Here is a 21,855-nt window from a genome sequence, read left to right as displayed (position 1 = left end):
TAAGACCCTAAAAATCAGCTTAGTGTTTGTGGCCACTTTGTTTATTTTTTACACTTATATATTGGTTAGTTTTTTTTTCCTTTAGGTAGCATGAATGGGATGGTGGTTGTAGCTCCATAATCTACCATAATCAACCATGGAAATGTATTCATTATCTGAGATCTAAATCATAGCCATGACATTTCATATTTTATTTGACTAAGCCTGGGAGGTATTAATTAAATATTTCTGTAGAGCAAACCATTATAAGAAAGAATTGCCCAGGAATTTTTACTAATCCTTATCTGTTAGCTTAGATTTTTTTTTCTTAACATTTTGGAATAGAATATATCCTTTCTAATTTGCCTTGAATTCTTATCTTGGATGAGGAATCTTTCTCAGGACACATGTGTCCATCTCTGGAGCTTCAAGCCAGCTTGATGTCCTAAAGCCTTTTTAAGTAAATTTCACATGGGTGCGCTTTTTAAGTGACAGAGGATCCTTCATTTTGTTACTTTTTGCTAATAGCAAAGAGAACTAATGTCCCCTTTTTTGATATTATAATGCCCCACTCTCTAATTTTTTCCTGCACATAACACAAGAGGAAAGAAGAATTGTACAGAGAAGACACTTAGTGATTCAATTCTTGATTCTCAAAATGAGGGTAAAATTGCACTTTTTGCCTCTACATTGGATGGACAGTCCAAGAGCAAGATGGAGCCCACAGGCCTCTTTGGTTTGGTCTGTACACTGTTGGCCTGCGTGGTTTCAGAGGATGCTATTTAATCTGTTGTCATGTTTCATCTGATGAGTTCACTTGACAGTTCGCAGCTTGTCAGTTGAAACATCCAGCAACCTATGGGCCACACTCCTCCTGCCTGGGCCCCATCAGCCCTGATCACCCTCCAGTGAGCCCCTGCCAGGTCCCCGTCCCCTCCCTGTTCCTCCTGACTTCCCAAGACTGCAGCCAGGCATTGGCTGGATCAGACATGAGATATAAAGCTGTTTCTCAGCTCTAAGAAAAATCAGAAAAATCCTGATTTTTCTTAGAGCTGAGAAACAGCTTTATATCTCATGTCCCTGTCACAAGTAGGAAATAAAGGATTGAGTGGACGAGATTTTAAGATAATGACCCATTTGACTTATTTTTCCTACTTGCTGAGTCCTATAGGCTGTTGAGTTTACAGCCTCAGGGGGAGAGGCCCGCTGCTGTTCCCTGCTATAGCTACTAGCATCTTAGCATAATTAGAACCTTCTTTCAGGGCCTGCTTTTGGTAATTCCTTGATAATGACTTAGCAACCAGAAATATTTGTGCTTCCCCATTAAAGTTTCCCAAGGGGCTCCCTCAGAAGGCCAGTATTCTCTGCAGAGAAATAAATGTTTAAGAAAATATGAATGAGGTGTCGCAGTGTTGATCAGAGGTTGCTTAGTGCTTACCAGTGGAGACTTTTGCTTTCACATTTGTTTTAATCTTACCCACTTATCCTCTCACTTAGCACCCATGACTGGCTTCAGCCAAGTAGGTGAATGTTTCGAAACTCACAGCCCGCAGGATAGGCAGGAAGCTAATAGGAATGGCATGGACCGTGCTTCAGGGGAAGTAGTGGTGAAGTCATTTGGCCTGAGTGTTCAGAAGACAGTGGGGAAGATGATGGCAAATTGGGGAATCCTTGCTCTGTCTGAAGTGGCTGCTATCCTCAGCCTCCTTCAGTCCTGCCACTTTGGACATTGGAGCCCCCTTTCTCCTGGTCTGGTACTGGGTACCTTTTCATTATCTCTCCTTTGGAATGAGGCTGTGTTGTTCCCTGGGTGATACTCATAACCAGCTATTTCTCTGCTTCCCACAGGGTCCCCAGGGCTTTCTCTACCTGTCTCACACCTCTCCTCTTTGTCTCCTCTTTCCCATCAGGTGGCAGCAGACTTCCAAGTCTTCAGGTTTGTCCAGCAGCTTACAGCCTGCAGGTGCCAAAGCAGATGCCCTCAGGGAGGAGATGGAGGAGTCTGCCAACAGAGTGGAGATTTGCAGGGTACCCAGCTCTTGGCTCCTTTCCACTGAGAAAGATGGGGAAGCCCTAAGGGAGTCCCTTTTTATTGGCTGGAGGTCTATGAAAACGCTAATAGTGAGCCTCTGGTTGAATCCGTGTCCCCAGGCTTGCCTGCTGACACCTCCAAAGAGTCCTGCATGAGCCCTAAGAGTTGGGGCTTTCATGGTGGCCTGGATGCGGGGGGACAGCAGTGGGTGATCACTGATATTTCTGCGTGGTAGGCAAAGAGGAAATGGCCTCGGTTTCTCCACGAAGATTTTGTCAGTCAGCTGAGCCCCAAATCATAGATTCTAGGCCACCCAGAACCGTCGAGAGTTTAGACAGTAGATGAGCCTTGACTCCCTGTTGATATTTCATTATTTTCTTGTTTGCCTTTTACTGTTTCCTGAGTCGCTTTATCAGTCCTTTGCTTTGTGGGAGACACACATGTATCTATGAAGTTGAAATGCTAGCCAAGGAGACGCTTGCAGCAAAGAAAACCCTCCACGTGTCAGGAGAGGAGGACCTCGTTCTACAAAGTGTGCCTCTGCCCTCGGGCATCATAGGTGCCCCTCCCCCATCACCCATGTGCAAATGTTTCTCATCTACTTTCCCCACAAACTTTTTATGGAGCTTTGTCAGCAATACCCATTCTTGATGCTCTGTGTATATGTACATCTGTATACGTGCAGATATGCCAGTTTTGGTTTGGATCTAAGGAACAAAAATACCACATTTCTGGAATTATGCTGGTATCTGTTGTCTTCCTAACATACAGTTTTACAGGAGAGCGGCCACTTTGCATGCATACATCTTTGTTCTTTGTGGCTTTTTCGAGTCTTACCTTGTCCATCAGCTTCTGCTGTTATGACCACCCTGTACAGGTGATTCAGACCTTGCATTCAGGTGACATTCACAGTCAGATAGAATTTCTCTCTGGAGTTAGAAACATCAAAACTATCTTGAAAGGATTTGCTATCTCTCAGCCTCCAGTTCTATGGAGCCAAGCAAAGTTAGACCAGTACTTCAGACCCAAGACTCATTGTGAGTAAAGCTGGTTTCTCATTTGAATTCCTGTGTCTATGGCAAAGATCTAGCTGGTGCTATTTGTGAAGAGTCACTCTTCTCTCATGTTGATTTCCCTTTTACTCTGTGTCTTCTCTACCCATTTACCATGGGTTCACGTCCTTCAGTTAAATCTTGTTTCTTGCAAAATTCCTTCTTCACTAGACACAGCAGGGTGATGTTAAGAGGGGCTGCTGGCGAGTTCCCTGGTAGCCTAGTGGTTAGGATTCCAAGCTTTCACTGCTGTGGCCTGGGTTCAATCCCTGGTTGGGGAACTGGGATCCCACAAGCCTCACGGAGTGGCCAGAAATGAAAAAAAAAAAAAAAAAAAAGTGGTGAGGGGAGCTGCTGAATGCAAATATCCAAACGCATTAGAGTAAAAGTTTAATAGCTTCACTCAGTCTTGGGTAGCTTCTTACATAGGCTGTTTTTACCAAAAAAATATATTAAAATTCCTTTTCAGAGATTACAAAAGTATTGCATGTTCACCAAAACCAGTGGAAAAAATTTGAAAATATATTAAGAAAACACCAATAATCCTTTCCCTTCCTACCCAGCAACCAACCAACCAACCCCTCCATTTGCAAAGGAGGTGACCAGTTTGCCTTTCTCAACAATATTTATTAAGATTTGTTGTGAACAGTGTGCCCTGTGACGTGCCAAGTGGCCATAAAAGTTATATGGATAAGGAAGTAAGTGTTAGGACCTGTTACATAGCCTCCCACCCTTTTTTCTTTTTTATAATCATACAAATATGCCCTCATATATAGCATTTTTCTAGGTACTTGTTTTGTGTTTGTGTGTATGTGTGTGTTTATAAAACAGTCATGTTGTTTCTATTGGTCTATCACTTTTCTCAATTAACAGTACATCCTGGATGTTTCTCTAGGTTAGTAGCTGTAGATCCAACTTAGTCTTCTTAATAATGTATACAATATTCCTTAGTAGGGAGGTATCTACCATGATATATGTAGCTATTTTTCCTAGTGATAGATATTCAAACTAATGTGTTTTGTTTCTTTGTTTTTTGCCATCAACAAAAATGATATAATCAACATCGTTTTATGTATATTCTTATACACTGGTAACATTTTTCCCCTATAGGATAGATCCCCAAAAGTGATCTTTTTAGGTAGAAGACTATGTATACTAGTTAAGTTTTAATAGATGTTGACAGTTTACTTCTCTCTCTTTTTTTTAAAATTTAATTTATTTATTCATTTTTGGCTGCGTTGGGTCTTCGTTGCTGCGTGCAGGCTTTCTCTAGTTGCGGTGAGCGGGGGCTACTCTTTGTTGCAGTGTGCGGGCTTCTCATTGCTGTGGCTTCTCTTGTTGCGGAGCACGGGCTCTGGGCATGCAGGCTTCAGTAGTTGTGGCTCGCGGGCTCTAGAGCACAGGCTGAGTAGTTGTGGCGCACAGGCTTAGTTGCTCCGCGGCATGTGGGGTCTTCCCGGACCAGGGCTTGAACCTGTGTCCCCTGCATTGGCAGGAGGATTCTTAACCACTGTGCCACCAGGAAAGCTCCAGTTTACCTCTCTTAAAAGGTAACTGCAATTTATATTCCCACCACTAATATACAGAATTGGACATTTCACTTTATCTTTCTCTGTATTGTATGTTCTTCCTGTTTTCAGTTTTTGCCTGTCCAGTGAGGGAAAAAAAGCTATCCCTATGTTATTATAATTTTAATTTCCCAGGATGTTAGTGGTCCTAAGTATGTCTTTGTGTACTTATTGGACATTCTTTCTATATTTCTAGACCTTCTTAGTTTGTCAAATTGTCTATTTGTATTGGCAGTTGGACCAGTATTTCTATTGTTTTTAATAGTGATTTGTGTAAGTTCTCTGTATAATTAGAGATATTAAACTTTCTTCTATCTGCTGTGCTGCAGATACTTTTCCCAATCTGCCGTTGTCTTTTGATTTTTGTTTATATTGATGTCTGCCATTAAGAACGTGATCATATATCTGTATTTACTTTGTATGGGAGAAGACCCCAGGTGGTCCATCAGGCACCGTCCACCTCAAGGTTAAGAAATTTTTCTTCTTTAATTTTGTTTTAATGTCTTTAATGCATCTTATACACCTATTTTGTGCATGTTAATATACCTGAAATTTATTTTTGTATGTGGTGTGCAGGAGATTTGGGTTTTTTCCCCCCATATGAAGAAGTAATTCATTTATTAGGTAAGCCACCTCCCCCTGAAGTGAACTCATATCCTCTGATTCCTCAAATTTATTTCTGGGCTCTGTAGTCCATTCATCTGCTTGTCTGTTCCTAGGATAATACTGTGCAATCTCTCTTTTAATGACTTCATAGCAATTATAATATTCAGCAAAATAACTCCCACTCTCTTTCATAGCTATCTTGGCTGGTCTGTGGCCTCTGTTTCATTACATGAACTGTAGAATGATCATATCCAGTGGATAAAACCACTCATTGTGCTCTCGGCAGCTTTATTTGTGTGCTGAGCAGATCCCCTTGAGAGCAGGCACTGATGTTTTCTTTAAAGTTCTCTTCTGACTACTCTTTTATTTCTACTTCATTGGCTGCCAGCTATTCTAAACATCCACTGTGGTCCTCCTCCCTTCCCTTTCTGGGTTGCCCTAATTGGGTCATTTCCTCTTCTATCTTCATGGTTTTGTATTTTCTCAGCTGGATCTCCTACACTGTGGTAGCCCAGCAAAAGGAAAGTTTGTGGGCTGAAGGTGAGCAAGGTGGCAGTCTGGTTTCCCTATGTTTAGGCACAGCAAGGCCCAAGCAGAGCTCCCCAGATCTTTAGACCCAGAGAGCTCTTTTTTTTAAAAAAATTTTTATTGGAGTGTAGTTGCTTTACAGTGTTGTGTTAGTTTCTACTATACAGCAAAGCAAGTCAGCTATACATATACATAGATACGTATAGCTTTTTTGGATTTCCTTCCCATTTAGGTCACTGCAGAGTATTGAGTAGAGTTCCCTGTGCTTTACAGTAGGTTTTCATTAGTTTTCTATTTTATACATAGTATCAATAGTGTATATATGTCAATCCCCATCTCCCAGTTCATCCCACTCTCCCCTCCCCCTTGGTATCAGAACTCTTGTTCTCTACGTCTGTGTCTCTATTTCTGCTTTGCAAATAAGATCATCTGTATCATTTTTTTAGATTCCACATATATGTGTTAATATACGATATTTGTCTTTAGACCCAGAGAACTTTAGATCCAGGAAAACCAAGTCAAGGTGGGTTCCATAAGATGGAACCTGCTGGTACCTGGGGCAGGTGGGCAGGTGCAGCGTTTCTTTTTTATTCCTTCTTAGAATTTCCATGTCTCTACTTACACGATCCATCTGTTCTTGTGTGCTGCCTACTTTTTCCATTAAAGCCCTTAGCATGTTAATCATATTTTTAAACATTCCTAGCCTGATAACTCCAACATTCTTGACACATCTGACTCTGGTTCAGTTTCTCCAAACTGTGTTTTTGCCTTTTAGTATGCCTTGCAAGTTTTATCGAAAGGTGGACACAGTGTGTACTGGGTAAAGGGAACTGAGGTAAGTAGGCCTTTAGTGATGTAGTAGTCAGGTGTGGGAGCCAGGGAAGCATTTTGTAGCCCTGTGATTAGGATGAACAGGGAGATGGGGTTGAACCGGGTTCAATCCCTGGTTGAGGAACTAAGATCCCACAAGCCGCACGGCGCGGCCAAAAAAAAAAAGTTTCTCCTAAGGGTAGGTCTTGTTAAGAGTAGAATGCTCTAGTACATTTCAAAATGGTACCTTTCCTCTTCCACTTGGCAAAAGCTAAAGAGGGTTTTTCTCTGATGTTCACTGTGAGAACTTAACTCAGCAAAAGTGTGAGGGCTCCCCCGTTCCCTGGAGTTTTTAATTCTCAGACTTGTCCACCGTGAGCCTCCTGTGGTTTGTCAATTACAGTTCAGGGTTTGCTGAAACTACGGAGGTTTCTGCTCCCGGATTTCTTCTCCAGTAAGTAGTGATTCTCGTATTCACCTGTCTGCCTCTCTGGTTTGGGGGCAGTGCTTTGCCCTGTACCCTCACTTCTCTGATGGATCTAAAAAGAGTTGTTGATTTTTTAGTTTTTTGCAGCTCTTTACGTTTGTTAGGACTGAGCTTCTACGTGCCAAATAGGAAACCAGAAGTCAACAGTAAAAATCAAAGTTTCGCTTTTTACCAAGAAAAAGTACTTAAGAGACCAGTATTTATAAATATCTTGGGGATTTTTTTTTAACAACAGAAATATCTAAAATCCTACCATAACATTTGTAATATAGGGTAATTATAAAATATTACTAAGAAAATCAAAGAAGGCTTTATAAAACTGAGAGGTGTTTTTAGATGAGAAGAGTTAATACTATACAAATTGAATTTCCCCCAAATTATTTTGATTACAAGTGTAGTATTTTGATTGTGGTAAATTGCAATAAATATTTCAAAGGGTAGTAAAAGGTTTCTAAAGTTATGGTGGGAGAATTATTGGAGCTTTGAATTATTATCTCCTAAAATGTATTATAGGATTATGTAGTTAAAATAGGTACTATTTAAAAAAATAAATACATCAGTGGGAAAAAAAAGGCCTCCCAGCCAGAAGAAAATCCAGAATCCAAGTATATGAGATGTTTCATCTGTGAGATATGTAATCCATAGGGACAATCTATTCGTGAATAATTCTCAGACATTTGGTTGGTTAGTTCTTTGAAAAAAGAAATCTGTATCTGATACAAGTACCAAAATAAATTCCCAATTTATTAAAGATTTAAATGTCATATTCTCTACTGAATATATATATATATATGGATATTTATATTGTTGGTTGAGAAGCACCAAGCAGATTACCAAAGGAGGAAGTTGTAAAGAGAAAAATTTCATACATACTACTATTTACAGAAGCCCTAAAAAAATGCAGTACTGGAAAAAAAATAAGTTACAGTTTCAAACAGAAAATTGGGGAAGATATTAGCAGTATTTGATAAAACTGATGGTCTCATCAATCTAAAAAACTCTTAGAAATCTTATAAATAAGAAATAGATGAAGACTCTCATAGGAAAATAGGTACTCAGGGTCACAAGGAATTGACAGTGGATGACACAAATAGGTAATAAAGGTAGAAGAAAGTTAAGCTCTTGATCAAAAAATACAAATTAAAAACACATTATTTAAATTTCCTCTATAAATTTGTTTGTGATTAAACAGAATTAAATGGTTATTACAGAAAACAAACAGAACTCATGGATTACTTCTTGTAGTATAAATGGTGATCTTTCTTTTTGTTTGTTTGTTTTTGTTTGTTTGTTTGTTTTGCGGTATGCGGGCCTCTCACTGCTGTGGCCTCTCCCATTGTGGAGCACAGGCTCTGGACACGCAGGCCCAGCGGCCATGGCTCACGGGCCCAGCCGCTCCGCAGCATGTGGGATCCTCCCGGACCGGGGCACGAACCCGTGTCCCCTGCATCGGCAGGTGGACTCTCAACCACTGTGCCACCAGGGAAGCCCCAATGGTGATCTTTCTGATCTTTCAGCAGTATAATGCATAAGATCTAATTTCCCAACTCATAATTATCTTTCTAATATTCTTTAAGTTAACTCTGAGGAGTTATACAATCAGAATTAATTTTAACTGCAGAATTTATCCAAAGAAATAATCAAGAGATGGGTGGAAAACTGTATTAACAGATGCTTTTTCAAGTGTTGTTATAATAGTGATAAATTAGAAACACAATAACCAGCAAAAGAAACAGTCAGTCCATCCATACAGTAAATGCCATGACCAATAGGAAGCATGTTTCTCTGCGGGGGGGGGGGGGGGGGGGTAATGAGCTACCAAGCAGTCTGATGCCATTTTTTGTAAACCAGGCAATCATATGACTGATTAAAATAAGTACAAAATGGGCAAATGTCAGTATCTATAGTGGTTATCTCTGCACGGTTATCTCTGTGTGGTGGGAATACAGGTGAATTTGTTTTTTCACTTCGTATTTTTTTGAGTATGGATCTGTTGCAAAATCAGAAAACAAATGATTTTTTAAATACATAAAATTCTGGTGATTATTAATGGAAGATTTTTTCCCTTTATAAAGAAAATTCACTAATGATTTAGATTAATGGGAATTTATTTTTTAAAATATTCTGTTGATATCTATGAATAAAATAAATTTAATTAATAACATTTATTGATAATTATAAATAATTTAGATTAATATTTATTTATTTTTATTTTTTGGCCGTGCTGCGCAGCATGTGGATTCTCAGTTCCCCAACCGGGGATCGAACCCGGGCCCCCTGCATTGGAAGCGCAGAGTCTTAACGATTGGACCGCCAGGGAAGTCCCAATATTTATTTTATTTATTTAGATGAATAGAAATTTGATTTCGAGTTTCCACTTTTATTTCTCACTTGTGTGGCTTACTTGGAGTCTATATTTTTAACTTCCTAAGATGGTAATGTGATTGTACCTTTAGAAAACCCTGTTGTGTTCCTGCGGGCACACACAGTTGGCCCGACTTTTCTGAGATCATCTGCTGAGTCCTTGAAGGTGATTTGTTATGGCATTTAGTCCCTTCCGAGAGGCTCCCTTCCTTTCCTCTGTCTGCTGAGCCATTTTAATCACTCCACCCTTTGTTTTTCCCTGACTTGAAATATCTCCCTGAGGCCTGTCAGGCTGGCGATGGATGTTTCCAGACCAAGGCTGCTGGGGGGATGGCAAACAAGGTTGAGTTCTAACAAAACCACTTTCTCTTGCACCTTTGACAGATGAGGCATTCATGGTAGGGATGCTCTGGTGGAAGGGAACTGAGATGGGTGGTCCTAGAGCCCCTTTTATTCTTTGGGAAAGTTACCTTGAACTCTTGGTAGCTACTCTTCTGAAATTGGGATCTTGGTTCTATTGTCTTGTGTACAAGAATGCTTTAAGGATGTTTGCCTGTCAAGGATACTGGAAAAGGAAGCAGGTTACTCCTCCCGTCCCCGTGCTCACTGAGAACAGCTTAATCGGCAGCTGGAGAAGCTGCTGAGGTTATTGCAGTCGGTGCAGAATTCTCTTCCTGAATCATGTATTGCCTGCTTTAATTCCTTCAGCATCTGGGTCAGCTTTCTTGTGCTGTTTTTTTTTTTCTTCCTTTTTACTGAGATATAGTTGACATACAATATCATGTTCGTTTCAGGTGTGCTACATGATGATTTGACATTTGCATGCATTATGAAATGACCGCCACGATAAGTCTAGTAACAATCTGTCCCCATACAAAGTTATTGCAATATTATTGACCATCTTCCTTGTGCTGTATATTACATCCCATGGCTTCTTTATTATGTAACTGGAAGTTTGCACCTCTTAATCCCCCTCACCTATTTTCCCCACCCCCCCAACCCCTTCCCTTCTGGCAACTACTGTTCTCTATGAGTCTGTTTTTGTTTTGTTTTGTTTTTTAGATTCGACCTATGAGATCATGCAGTATTTGTTTTTCTGTCTCACTTATTTCGCTTAGCATAATGCCCTCTAGGTCTGTTCATTGTTACAGATGGTGAGATTTCATTCTTTTTTTTTTATGGCTGGGTAGTACTCCGTTGTATATACACCACATCTTCTTTATCCATTGGTCTATCAATGGACACTTAGGTTGCTTCTATATCTTGGCAATTGGAAATAGTGCTGCTCTAAGCATTGGGGTGATATTTTCATGGTACTTCAACTTGAACATTATAGACTCTTTTCTCCTTAACTAAGCATCTCTTCTGAAATCTACCTCAAGGCTACCAAATAGGGAGGGATGTCAGAGATCACATGACTTGCACACACAAGTTTAGAGATGTGACATGTCCAAAGATACGGTTATTGACAAAGTCTACATCCGCTCAAGATGCACTTTTATCGCACCTTGCAGGGAGTGTTTCTGTGAGAGAGACAACTGTCCTCCTTGGAGAGTACACTTTCCAGAACCAAACACAGCATTCAGCCATTGTTCTCGGTCCCATGGGAAGCTCAGTGGTGGAGGACTGTTCACGCTATGGATTTGTGTGTGATGTTGGATGAGCCCAGGTTTTGCCAAGTTTGGAATCAGCAGTCCTTCCCCTGCCCACCTGTCTTACCCAGCTTCCCACAACTTGGTGTGTTTCTGTTTCTTTCCCATATGCTGGGAACCAATCAGAATTGAGAATGAAGGAGAGCAAGGCAGGTAGCATCATCAAAGGGAAGAAACGGCAAGACGAGGAAAGCAGAAGCGCAGTTTGTACCTGGCGGGGCTGCCTCGGACGGTGGTGCCTGCCACAGAGATGTAGGGAAGTAATTTGCACATCACTCCCCCATTCCAGCTTTCCTAACTCTTGATGTAGCCCACGTGTTAAGTAAACGCCCTGGGAAAACACTGGCTTAGGTGTTCTTTTCCTGCTTATTCATCCTCTAGAGCCGTGGTTGGGAAACGGGGGAATGTCCACAGGCAAAGTTTATAATCTGTCAAGAATTATGAAAAATGAGATCAATCACGGTTAAGGCTCTTTCTTCTGTGATGCTTAGACTCCTGCATGACCCACCTTCTATCTTGTGTTTTACCCCCTACAGGACCAGCTGTCGGCTGACATGTACAGTTTTGTGGCCAAAGAAATTGACTATGCAAACTACTTTCAAACGGTAAGGGTCCAGAAAGGTGAGGCTGCTTGAAGTCTGTTTACAGGCATCACGGTGTGGACAGGGAGGAACGCCGGCCTCGGACTGAGGGTCCCTAGATTGAGCACGTCCTGAGAATGGATGGGGCTTTGACTGTTCTACCTGTGAATAAATCCTGCCTTCTAGTTCTCCTTGTATGGATTTCTCCAAAAGCCCAAGAATAAAATTCAGCTTCATCCATGAAGATGACTGCAACTCAGTGATCTATGGCAGTGGTTCTCAACCAGGGGTGATTCTGTCTCCTCTTCCAGCAGAGGTCTGGCCATGTCTGGAGACGTTTTTGGCTGTCACTGTTGAGGGGGGAGGTGTTACAGGCATCCAGGAGGCGGAGGTCAAATTTGTTGCGAAATATCCTGCAATGCGCAGGATGACTCTCACAACAGGGGATAATCCAGCCCCAAAATGTCAGCAGAGCCAAGGTTGAGAAACCTGAATGTATCATCAGTAAGGAACTTGGGAAGAAGGAGAAGGGGGATGGGGAGGGGGAGAGGGAGAGGAAGAAGAAGAAGAGGAGGAGGAGGAGGAAGAGGAGGAGGAAGAGGAAGGAGAAGAGGAAGGAGAAGAAGAAGAAGAAGAAAACCCCACCTGGCGTGTATTTGTTTTTTAATCTAGATTTTTGCCCAAGACGGTGGCAAGTAGGTAAAGGAGGATTGATATGGCCTGTTTGCCTGTCTTTCATCAGTGAGAGCAGATTTAGAGAGTAGAGAATCAGGGTCTGAGTCATCCATACTTGAATGATTGGGCCCAAATAATTAGGACCCTGGCTATTTACCAGGGAAAATACAAAGCAACTGGAAGAAAAAAAAAAAAACTTGAGAAGAAAAAATACAAATGAAAAATCCAGTTAAGCTCACCTGCTTTTCAAGTTGGGAATGAAACTCAAATCTCAAAGCATCTCTTTATGGAAAAGGAAGTAACAGAAAAGGAAGGAAGGTAAAGGGAAGAAAGAGGAGGAGGAATTCTGAGAAGTTTAAATGTGTTGTAAGCGTGGGGCAGAGCTGTGGGCGGTCAGCACTCTCCCTGCGTGGGCATCAGTGGCTGAGAAGGCCAGAGTTTCTTCTGCCCTGAGAGAGAGCTGATAGGCGTTTCTTCCAACTTGGAAAGTTTATTTTAAAATAGTGGGATTGGGCTTCCCTGGTGGCGCAGTGGTTAAGAATCGCCTGCTAATGCAGGGGACACAGGTTCGAGCCCTGGTCCGGGAAGAACCCACATGCCGTGGAGCGACTAAGCCCTTGAGCTGCAACTACCGAGCCTGCGCTCTAGAGCCCATGAGCCACAACTACTGAAGCCCACGTGCCTAGAGCCCGTGATCCGCAACAAGAGAAGCCACTGCAACGAGAAGCCCACGCACCGCAACGAAGAGTAGCCCCCGCTCGCCGCAACCGGAGAAAGCCTGTGCGCAGTAATTTTCAAGTATATTCCATCAGTTTTATATGCGAAGATAATATTTCATTTTAGAGTTTCTAAAACGAATGACATTATTGACATTCCAAGCATTATTAGCTTACCTAATTGCCATTTGGGTACCATTTATTGCAACATTCTGATTTTTTTTTTAATTCCCTTTTCGTTTTCCTTGGGGATAACAGTAGCTACTCTTCACACCAGACTTCTCAGCAGAGTGACTCCCACCTTTTCCCTCACACATGCGCAATTTTTTTTGGAGGAGGAGGAGGTAGAGATTCAGAAAATAAATGAAGTGACTGTTGTTCACAGGTTTTCCTCTGCTCTTATCACCATTTCAGCAGCTTTTTTAGTAGTGAGATGGGCAAAGTAGAACATCTTGAAGGACTTTGTTCTTTGGCCTGCATCATGATAACCAAAGCAATTTTACCTCCCAAGATACTTGAAGAGGACTGTGGAGCAAGCACATGTTTTCCGACCAGTTATATCTTGAACTGTTTTGGCAGAAATCAAGATACATAGAGGCTCATGGCATTTAGCGCCATCTCATAGGCACACGGATTTCTGAATGTGTTCTCCATTTATAGTCTTTCATTGTTGCACCTCTTCGGTGCCTTTTGCCGGGAGAACTGGGGGCGGGGTGCTCGCTAGGTGGGGCGACAGTGAGGGCAGGCTCAGCCCCGGGGTGTCCTGTCTTCCTCCCCGATTCCCCTGCTTTCCAGACTTCCATGTGTGGTCACCTCCCTGCCACAGAGGCTAAGGAGACACATGCCTGTCATCGCGGGTGGGTGGAGGAGAGAGCAGGGCACCACATAGGGCACCCCAGTGGCGCGGCAGCCTGTGCTCCCCACCCGTCAGCAAAGGGTGACACTCGCTCTTGTGTTCCCTCAGCTCATAGAAGTGCAGGCCGAGTACCACAGGAAGTCACTGACGCTCCTGCAGGCTGTGTTGCCTCAGATAAAAGCACAGCAGGGTGAGTGCAGACATTGCCTGGACCGGGGAGGCTGGGGAGCCTGCTTCCCAGAGAAGCCTGGTGCCCTGTGCTTGGCTCACCTGCTGCTCCCCGAGCAGGGCCACGTTTAGATGAGCCCCAGGACCTCCCCCAGCAGGTGCCTTGCCCCAGCAGCAGTGAAGCCAAGCACACTCACACACACTGCCCCACGGGGATGAGTCGGGTGTGCATGAGCATGCGTGGAGGTGCGTGGGTGACAGGAAGCCCACCAGCTCTGCTCACGTGGGCTGGCCGTCCATTCCACCCACTCCCCGCATCATCCCCCAAAACCACAAGAATGGAGACTCAGCTGGGCTCCGTGTCTTTGGTAAACTTAGGAGAATCAGTGTGAGCAGAGGAAGGGAAGATGCCCACATGGGTGACCTCCACTGACCCCTTTCACTGACCCCTCTCTTGCTCTGCTGCCCCCCGACAGAGGCCTGGGTGGAGAAACCTTCCTTCGGGAAGCCCCTGGAGGAGCACCTCCTGATCAGCGGCCGGGAGATTGCCTTCCCCATCGAGGCGTGTGTGACGATGCTGCTGGAGTGTGGGATGCAGGAGGAGGTGGGTCCGGGCACAGCCGAGCTCTGCCTCGAGCAGGGCTGCTCATCTGCGAGATGGAACCTCTGGGCTCTCCTTCTCTGTTACCATCCTCACCCAGCCCCACGAACCCAAACCCATGAAGACGCGGTACAGCTGCCCCTCCTCAAACCGGTCCTGCTTTCTCCCATGAGCCTTCGCTCTCCTGGGACAGTGGAGGATTGCAGGACATGATACCACTGGCCCTGAGGATCTTACAGCCCCGCCCTGTCCCTTCTTTCTGTATTTTTAATGTGATTGGGGCATTTTCCTCCCCCTCCCCCTCCCCCTCCCCCTCCTCCCCTCCCCCTCCCCCTCCTCCCCTCCCCCTTCTCCCCCTCCTCCCCTCCCCCTTCTCCCCTCCTCCCCTCCCCCTTCTCCCCTCCTCCCCTCCCCCTTCTCCCCTCCTCTCCTCCCCCTTCTCCCCCTCCTCCCCCTCCTCCCCTCCCCCTTCTCCCCTCCTCCCCTCCCCCTTCTCCCCTCCTCCCCTCCCCCTTCTCCCCTCCTCCCCTCCCCCTTCTCCCCTCCTCCCCTCCCCCTTCTCCCCCTCGTCCCCCTCCCCTCCTCCTCCTCCCCTCCTCCCCTCCTTCTCCTCCTCCCCCTCCTTCCCTCCTCCTCATCCTCTCCTCCTCCTCCCCCTCCTTCCCTCCTCCTCGTCCTCTCCTCCTCCTCCCCCTCCTCCCCCTCCTCCTCTCCCCCTCCCCCTCCTTCCCCCTCTGATCCTCTGCCTCCTCTTTCTCTAATTGAAAAAATAGACCTTTTAACATTTTTGGTCATAACCTTTTTATAGAGATCCTGAAAATATGATTGATACAGACATTAGAAAGCATTTCATATGAGTCACATGTAAAGAGACATTGGTGACTTTTGTTTTTCTTGTTGTGTAAATGTTTTCCTGGGAGATAGACCTCATCTTTGGCTTCTTATACAGGCAATTTAAAAATCATTACTCCATCTTCATTTAATCTGATCAGCCAATCAGTATTTATTTAGGGCATTTATTACTGAGCAAAGTATAAAAGAGTGAGATGGGGGCTTATGAACTTATGAGGGGAGAGGAGTCTAGCATCTGTCACATAAACCTGATTCATTCAAAACAGTCAGTAAGCACTCTAAGTATCACTAGGTCCAGGGCGGGCAGCGAGGGAGGGGTCAGAAGGGGAGGAAGCTGATGAACGATGAAGCTGGATGTCTGCTGCCCCCTGTAAGCCAGGCGTGTTTTAGATTCAGCTATTCGGAAGGGATGGGAATAAATGGGTTTTGGACCCCATTTTAAGTGCCAGGCATTTTCATGTATATTACCAGTGAAAAGACGGTAAGGTTTTTTCAGCCCCTGAGGGATGGTTTCATGGAGGGAGGTGAACTTGGCTTATTCTTTCCCCATCATTTGTTTTTAATTGTGGAAAAACTGAAAGACAGAAGAGAAGATACTGCACCTCATCGCCTGGCTTATGGTCAGTCAGGTCCATCTCTACCTTCACCTTCCACCGCAGCCCCTGGCTGGACGTTTTGAAGCCTATCCCAGACATTCTGTCATTGCATCTGCAGGACTTCAGTGTGTGTGTCTCTGAAAGATAAGGAATGTTTCTAAATGTAACTGTACAGTATCATTCTATAAAAAAGTGAAAAGAATTTGTTGCTGCCTTCACATGCCTACTCAGTGAGAACAGGGTCTGGAAGATCAGGTCCTCGGACTTCTCCCTTGTTGTCTCCTGACTCTCCCACCTGCTCTATCCGGACCTTTCCGCCTCTCACCAGGCCTCGCTCTCACTCGCGTTGTCCGCCCCACCCTCCAGCTGTGCTTCAGCTCTTCTCCTTTAACAACACGTAGGCTCAGGTTGCCCCAAGCCTAGAAAAATCTCTTCTCTCAATCCAACCACAGCCTCAATGTTCCTTCCCTTGCACTTTGGTTTTGTGTTTTATGCTACCCAATTTCTTTTTAAAAATTTTTTATTTTACTTATTTTTTATTGAAGTATCATTGATTTATACCACGTTGTGTTAGTTTCAAGTGTACAGCAAAGTGATTCAGTTGTACATATATATTTTTCATATTCTTTTCCATTATGATTTACTGCAGGATATTGAATATAGTCCCCTGTGCTATACGGTAGACCTTGTTGTTTATCTCTTTTATGTATTGTAGTTTGTATCTGCGAATCCCACACTCCTAATTTATCCTTCCCCCACCCCCATTCCTCTTTGGTAACCATAAGTTTGTTTTCTAAGTCTGTGAGTCTGTTTCATAAGTAAGTTCATTTGTATCATTTTTTTAGATTCCACATATAAGTGATATCCTATGATATTTGTCTTTCTCTGTCTGACTTCGCTTAGAATGATAATCTCTAGGTCCATCCATGTTGCTGCGAATGGCATTATCTCATTCTTTTTTATGGCTGAGTAGTATTCCATTGTATATATAGACCACATCTTCTTTATCCATGCATCTGTTGATGGACACTTAGGTTGCTCCCATGTCTTGGCTGTTGTGAATAGTGCTGCTGTGAACATAGGGGGTCATGTATCTTTGTTAGTTAGAGTTTTCTCTGGATCTATTCCCAGGACTGGCATTGCTGGATCATATGGCAACTCTATTTTGAGTTTTTTAAGGAACCTCCATCCTGTTCTCTGTAGTGGCTTGTGCTACTCAGTTTCTTAAAGTAGCTCTCATCATCTGTTGCTCCTGCATCCTCACTACCACTCACTCACTCACTCCTCTTCTTTTTTTGGTCCCTTCTGCCCCCACGACTGGGCTGAAGCTGCCCTCACTGGTCCCCAGGGATCCCCACTGCTACTTCCCATGACTTAGTCCAGCTGCCTTGGCCGTCACTGCCTGTGAAGTTGCTAACATACTTGTCCTTGAAACCAGCTCTTCCCTGGACTCCTGGGTCCCCCCCGCCCCTGCCGGCAGCATCAGGGCAGCATCGGGGGGAATCTGCACCGCCCAGCCCCGCCCTCTGCTCACTCTGATCTTTGCTGCGTTGCCATCACCCTCTCTGAGAGCTTTGCCTGACCTTAGTGAGGACTCAGGGTTCTCGTCCTCCTGTGGGCTCCACTCTTGAGTTTTCTGCCATGTCTTCAACATTTCCATGCAGATTTTCCTCTCACGCCCCCAAAACTGGACTTACAAGCTATTTTAACAACCCTCCCACCCCTGCACCCCTGGTGTTTGTCACTGCATGAAGCAGCCATCTCAGTGACACTGTCATAAATCTAAAAGATTCTCTTTGAAAACTCTGCCCCGTTTGCTTTGACTCCGTCCATCACCGGGTGTGGTTGCTCTCTCCCCAGGGCCGTGGTGTGGCTTGACGAGGGTCTCGCCCACTCCTTCAATGCATGTGCAGCCTGCTTTGGGGCTGTAGCAGCCTTAACGTATGCACTGGTCCAAATGTGCTCATGAGGCTTCCTCACAGGGATGCCATAGAGCTTTGGACATCGATTTATCTGACATACCCTATCCTGAGAAGGGGGCTAGCCGTCTTAGCAGGCAGAAAACTCGGTGTTCCGGAGGAGGCATGTTTTCTTCTGAAGGAACTTGGAAATCTGAGTGGCCATAAACAGTTAAAGGAGCAAGGGGGATCCTGCCAGCATCTCGGTGTCTGGGCTGCATCACAGAATTCAAGGAGCTGAGCAGGTGAAACAAACCAACGGGTCTTCCACCCGCGTCTACCTTCCCCGGACTTGGGGGCTCCCCTCCAGCTCTGACCTGCTCGCGTCTCCCCTTCCACATGCCCCTGGCTTCCTTCTCCCTTTATACGGCAGTAGCTCACTTTTGCAGCGGTTCACGTGGAAGAGGAGACAATGACTCGAAAGTGACTTTAAGAATAAAACACGAAGGGGCTGCAGGAGGCGGAAGCGTTGCTGCCTCGTAACCACCCCCATCTGCCCATCCCCTGAGGGCATGGCCTTGATGAGTTCCTCAAGGTGTAGCCCTGTGCCTCCTGAGATACGCAGACACAAAGACACAGACACACACAGAGACACACACACACACAAAGACACAGACACAAAGAAACGGACACACAGACACACAAAGACACAGACACAAAGAAACGGGCACACAGACACACACACAAAGACACAGACACAAAGACACGGACACACACAGAGACACAGGTGCACACACACACTGTAGACCTTTGTGCATGCATCCACCTCCTAGACCTCCAACTCTGACCAGGTCTCAGTCAAAGTTTTCTCCAAAATACATCCTTTTTTAAAAATTCGAGTATAGTTGCTATATAATATTATATAAATTACATGTATACAATATAGTGATTCACAATTTGTAAAGGTTATACTCCATTTATAGACTTTATAAAATATGGGCTGTATGCCCTGTGTTATACAGTATATCCTTGTAGCTTATTTTATACCTAATAGTTTGTACCTCTCAATCCTCTATGCCTATATTGCCCCTCCCCATTGGTAACCACTAGTTTGTTCTCTGTATGTGTTGCTTCTGCTGCTTTTTTGTTATCTTCACTAGTTGTATTTTTTAGATCTCACATATAAGTGATATCATACAGTATTTGTCTTTCCCTGTCAGACTTATTTCACTTAGCATAATACCCTCCAAGTCCATCTATGTTGCTGCAAATGACACAGTTTCATTCCTTTTTACAGCTGAGTAATATTCCGTTGTATATATACACCACATCTTTTTTATCCGTTGATCTGTTGATGGACACTTAGTTTGCTTCCCTATCTTGGCAATTGTAAATAACGCTGCTGTGGACATGGGGGTGCATGTATCTTTTCAAATTAGTGTTTTTGTTTTTCCAAAATATATCTTAAATACACAAGAACAGGAAGTCAAAGTGCCCAGGGTTCATTTATCCAGCAAATACGTACTGAACCAGAACGCTGGGTCACCCTGTACTAGGCGCTAGGGACACAGCTGTGGGCGAGGCTTGGGTCCTGCTGCTCCAATATTGATAACCGGTGATGAGAAGGATGCACCTAGTTGATCATGGAGGAACGGGGTGGGTAGACTGCCTGTCAGGTTTTTTTAATTAATTAATTTTATTTATTTATTTATTAGTTGGCTGCGTTGGGTCTTTGTTGCTGTGCGTAGGCTTTCTCTACTTGCGTCGAGTGGTGGCTACTCTTTGTTGTGGTGTGTGGGCTTCTCATTGTGGTGGCTTCTCTCTGTTGCGGAGCACGGGCTCTAGGCACATGGGCTTCAGTAGTTGTGGCTCCTGGGCTCAGTAGTTGTGGCTTGCGGGCTCTAGAGCGCAGGCTCAGTAGTTGTGGCACACGGGCTTAGTTGCTCCGCGGCATGTGGGATCCTCCCGCACCAGGGCTCGAACCCATGTCCCCTGCATTGGCAGGCAGATTCCTAACCACTGGGCCACCAGGGAAATCCCGTCCTGTCCGTTTTGATTTTGTGCCTTGGAGATTCAGGCTGTCCTGTGACCCTCTGTCTGGCAGGGCCTCTTCCGAGTAGCCCCATCTGCCTCCAAGCTAAAGAAGCTCAAGGCTGCCCTGGACTGCTGCGTGGTGGATGTGCAGGAGTGCTCAGCAGATCCCCACGCCATTGCAGGTGGGCCTCACAACTGGAGGGGCTCTGGGGGAAGGGGTGGGCATGGAGGGTGTGCGGCCACGTGTCGGGGCCACTGGAGCCACGGGCTTCCCAGCATGCTCCAGGCATGTCCACTCAGGACCCCACTTGAGCCCTGGTGCCTGTGGCCCTTGAAGGGAGACCTTCCCATCCCCCACCTGCCAGGGGAAGGGGCGAGGGTGGGAAACATGAGCGGGGAGGCCAGTGTGATCACCAGCCCAGGGCCCATGGCTGCGCCAGAGCCTCGGATCCGGTCACGCGGCAGCCACTGTGTGACCTTGTCACATGGGTTGGGGAACCGTCCCCAGACGTGGCCCCCATGGTGGCACTGGCTGGTAGCATGTGTCTCTGCCGTGTCTCAGTGGCTCACGGACCGTATGCTGTTCATGTCCAGGAGCTTTGAAATCTTACCTCCGGGAGCTGCCAGAGCCTCTGATGACTTTTGAGCTCTATGATGAGTGGATTCAGGCTTCCAAGTGAGTACAGCACGTTTCGGGGTGTCTTCTGGGTTGTGGTTTATTTGGAAGTCTTTACTGAAATTGTGAAAGCATGCCACCTGGGATCCAGCGAACCCCTTTCTTGGTATGTGTCACGGGGAAAGGCTTGTACGTGTGCCTGGAGATGTGTGTACCAAGGTGTTGGTCACGCGGTCACCTTGAATAGCAGAAGGGAATGACCGAATAAAATACGGTATAGCTACACTCTCACATGCCCGGCAGCACTTTGAAAAACGAGTAGAGCTATTCCTGCTCACATGTAAAGATACGAAGATTTAATTTTGAGTGAACTAAAGTTAACAAGGACCCACAGGATAGTCTGTTGTTTGAAAAAGAAGAAATACAAAAAACACTCGATACAATTTTAGGAGTGCCTTTATAAATGTATAACTGTATAAAAGAAGGTTCTGGAAAGGCTCACACTGACGGGTGGGGGTGATTCCTTCCGGAGAAAAGAGCAGGACAAGGGAGTGGTGACAGGGGTCTTTACCCTCATCTGTAATAGGTAAAAAATATTAACAACAACTAACGAATAACTAACATCAAAATACAATGTCCGGGCAGTGGACACCATCGCACTTTCCTGAAGGTGAGCCTGGAGGGGGGCCTCAGCAGGCAGGTGGCAGGAATGAGACCCAGTCCCTGGTCGTGCATCGGGAAGATGGGGGTGTGGAGATCGGGGGGCTGGTGCTCAGCAGGTGACGCCCCAGCCATGTCACCTGTGTAGCTCCGAAGCGTGGGATTCCTGGCTTCCTTCCTCACTTGATTCGTGATTAGGATTGTGTTATATATTTTCTTTGGCCCTAAGTAAGAGCTGACTTTCGTACATGCTCCTGTTTGGAGGAATCGGTTTTTACTGAGTAAATGGACACGGCTAGGGAGGACACAGGAGAATGGGCACCAGAGAGAGGCTGGGAGAGATGAGGGTGGAGATGGTCCAGGAGAAAAAGATACAGGAGGGAGAGGACCATTTCATGGGAGGACTGAGCTCGGTGCCCATGAAAGGATGATTTCTGGGGGTCTCTAGTCATGGGATTTAGTAGTGAAAAGCAGCCAGCTGAGCTGCTCCAAAAGGATGCTGGAGTGTGTATGTGCTTCTGTAA

General features: G+C 45.1%; 1 protein-coding gene across 2 annotated transcripts in view; it reads left to right on the top strand.

Annotated features, from left to right (window-relative positions):
• Positions 1-21,855, top strand: part of ARHGAP44 (Rho GTPase activating protein 44) — a 148,526-nt gene that overhangs the window by 100,770 nt on the left and 25,901 nt on the right. For both annotated transcript variants that reach the window (XM_060080743.1, XM_060080744.1), the window contains exons 7-12: positions 1,890-2,007; positions 11,615-11,683; positions 14,015-14,096; positions 14,551-14,678; positions 20,126-20,237; positions 20,650-20,731. In XM_060080743.1, coding sequence (XP_059936726.1) covers positions 1,890-2,007; positions 11,615-11,683; positions 14,015-14,096; positions 14,551-14,678; positions 20,126-20,237; positions 20,650-20,731 — 591 coding nt within the window. The remainder of the gene's footprint in view (positions 1-1,889; positions 2,008-11,614; positions 11,684-14,014; positions 14,097-14,550; positions 14,679-20,125; positions 20,238-20,649; positions 20,732-21,855) is intronic.

This window comes from Mesoplodon densirostris, chromosome 18 (assembly GCF_025265405.1).
Source record: "Mesoplodon densirostris isolate mMesDen1 chromosome 18, mMesDen1 primary haplotype, whole genome shotgun sequence".
Lineage (NCBI taxonomy): Eukaryota > Metazoa > Chordata > Mammalia > Artiodactyla > Ziphiidae > Mesoplodon > Mesoplodon densirostris.
Note: the sequence above shows the minus strand (reverse complement) of the source record. Positions and strands in the feature narration are given on the sequence as shown.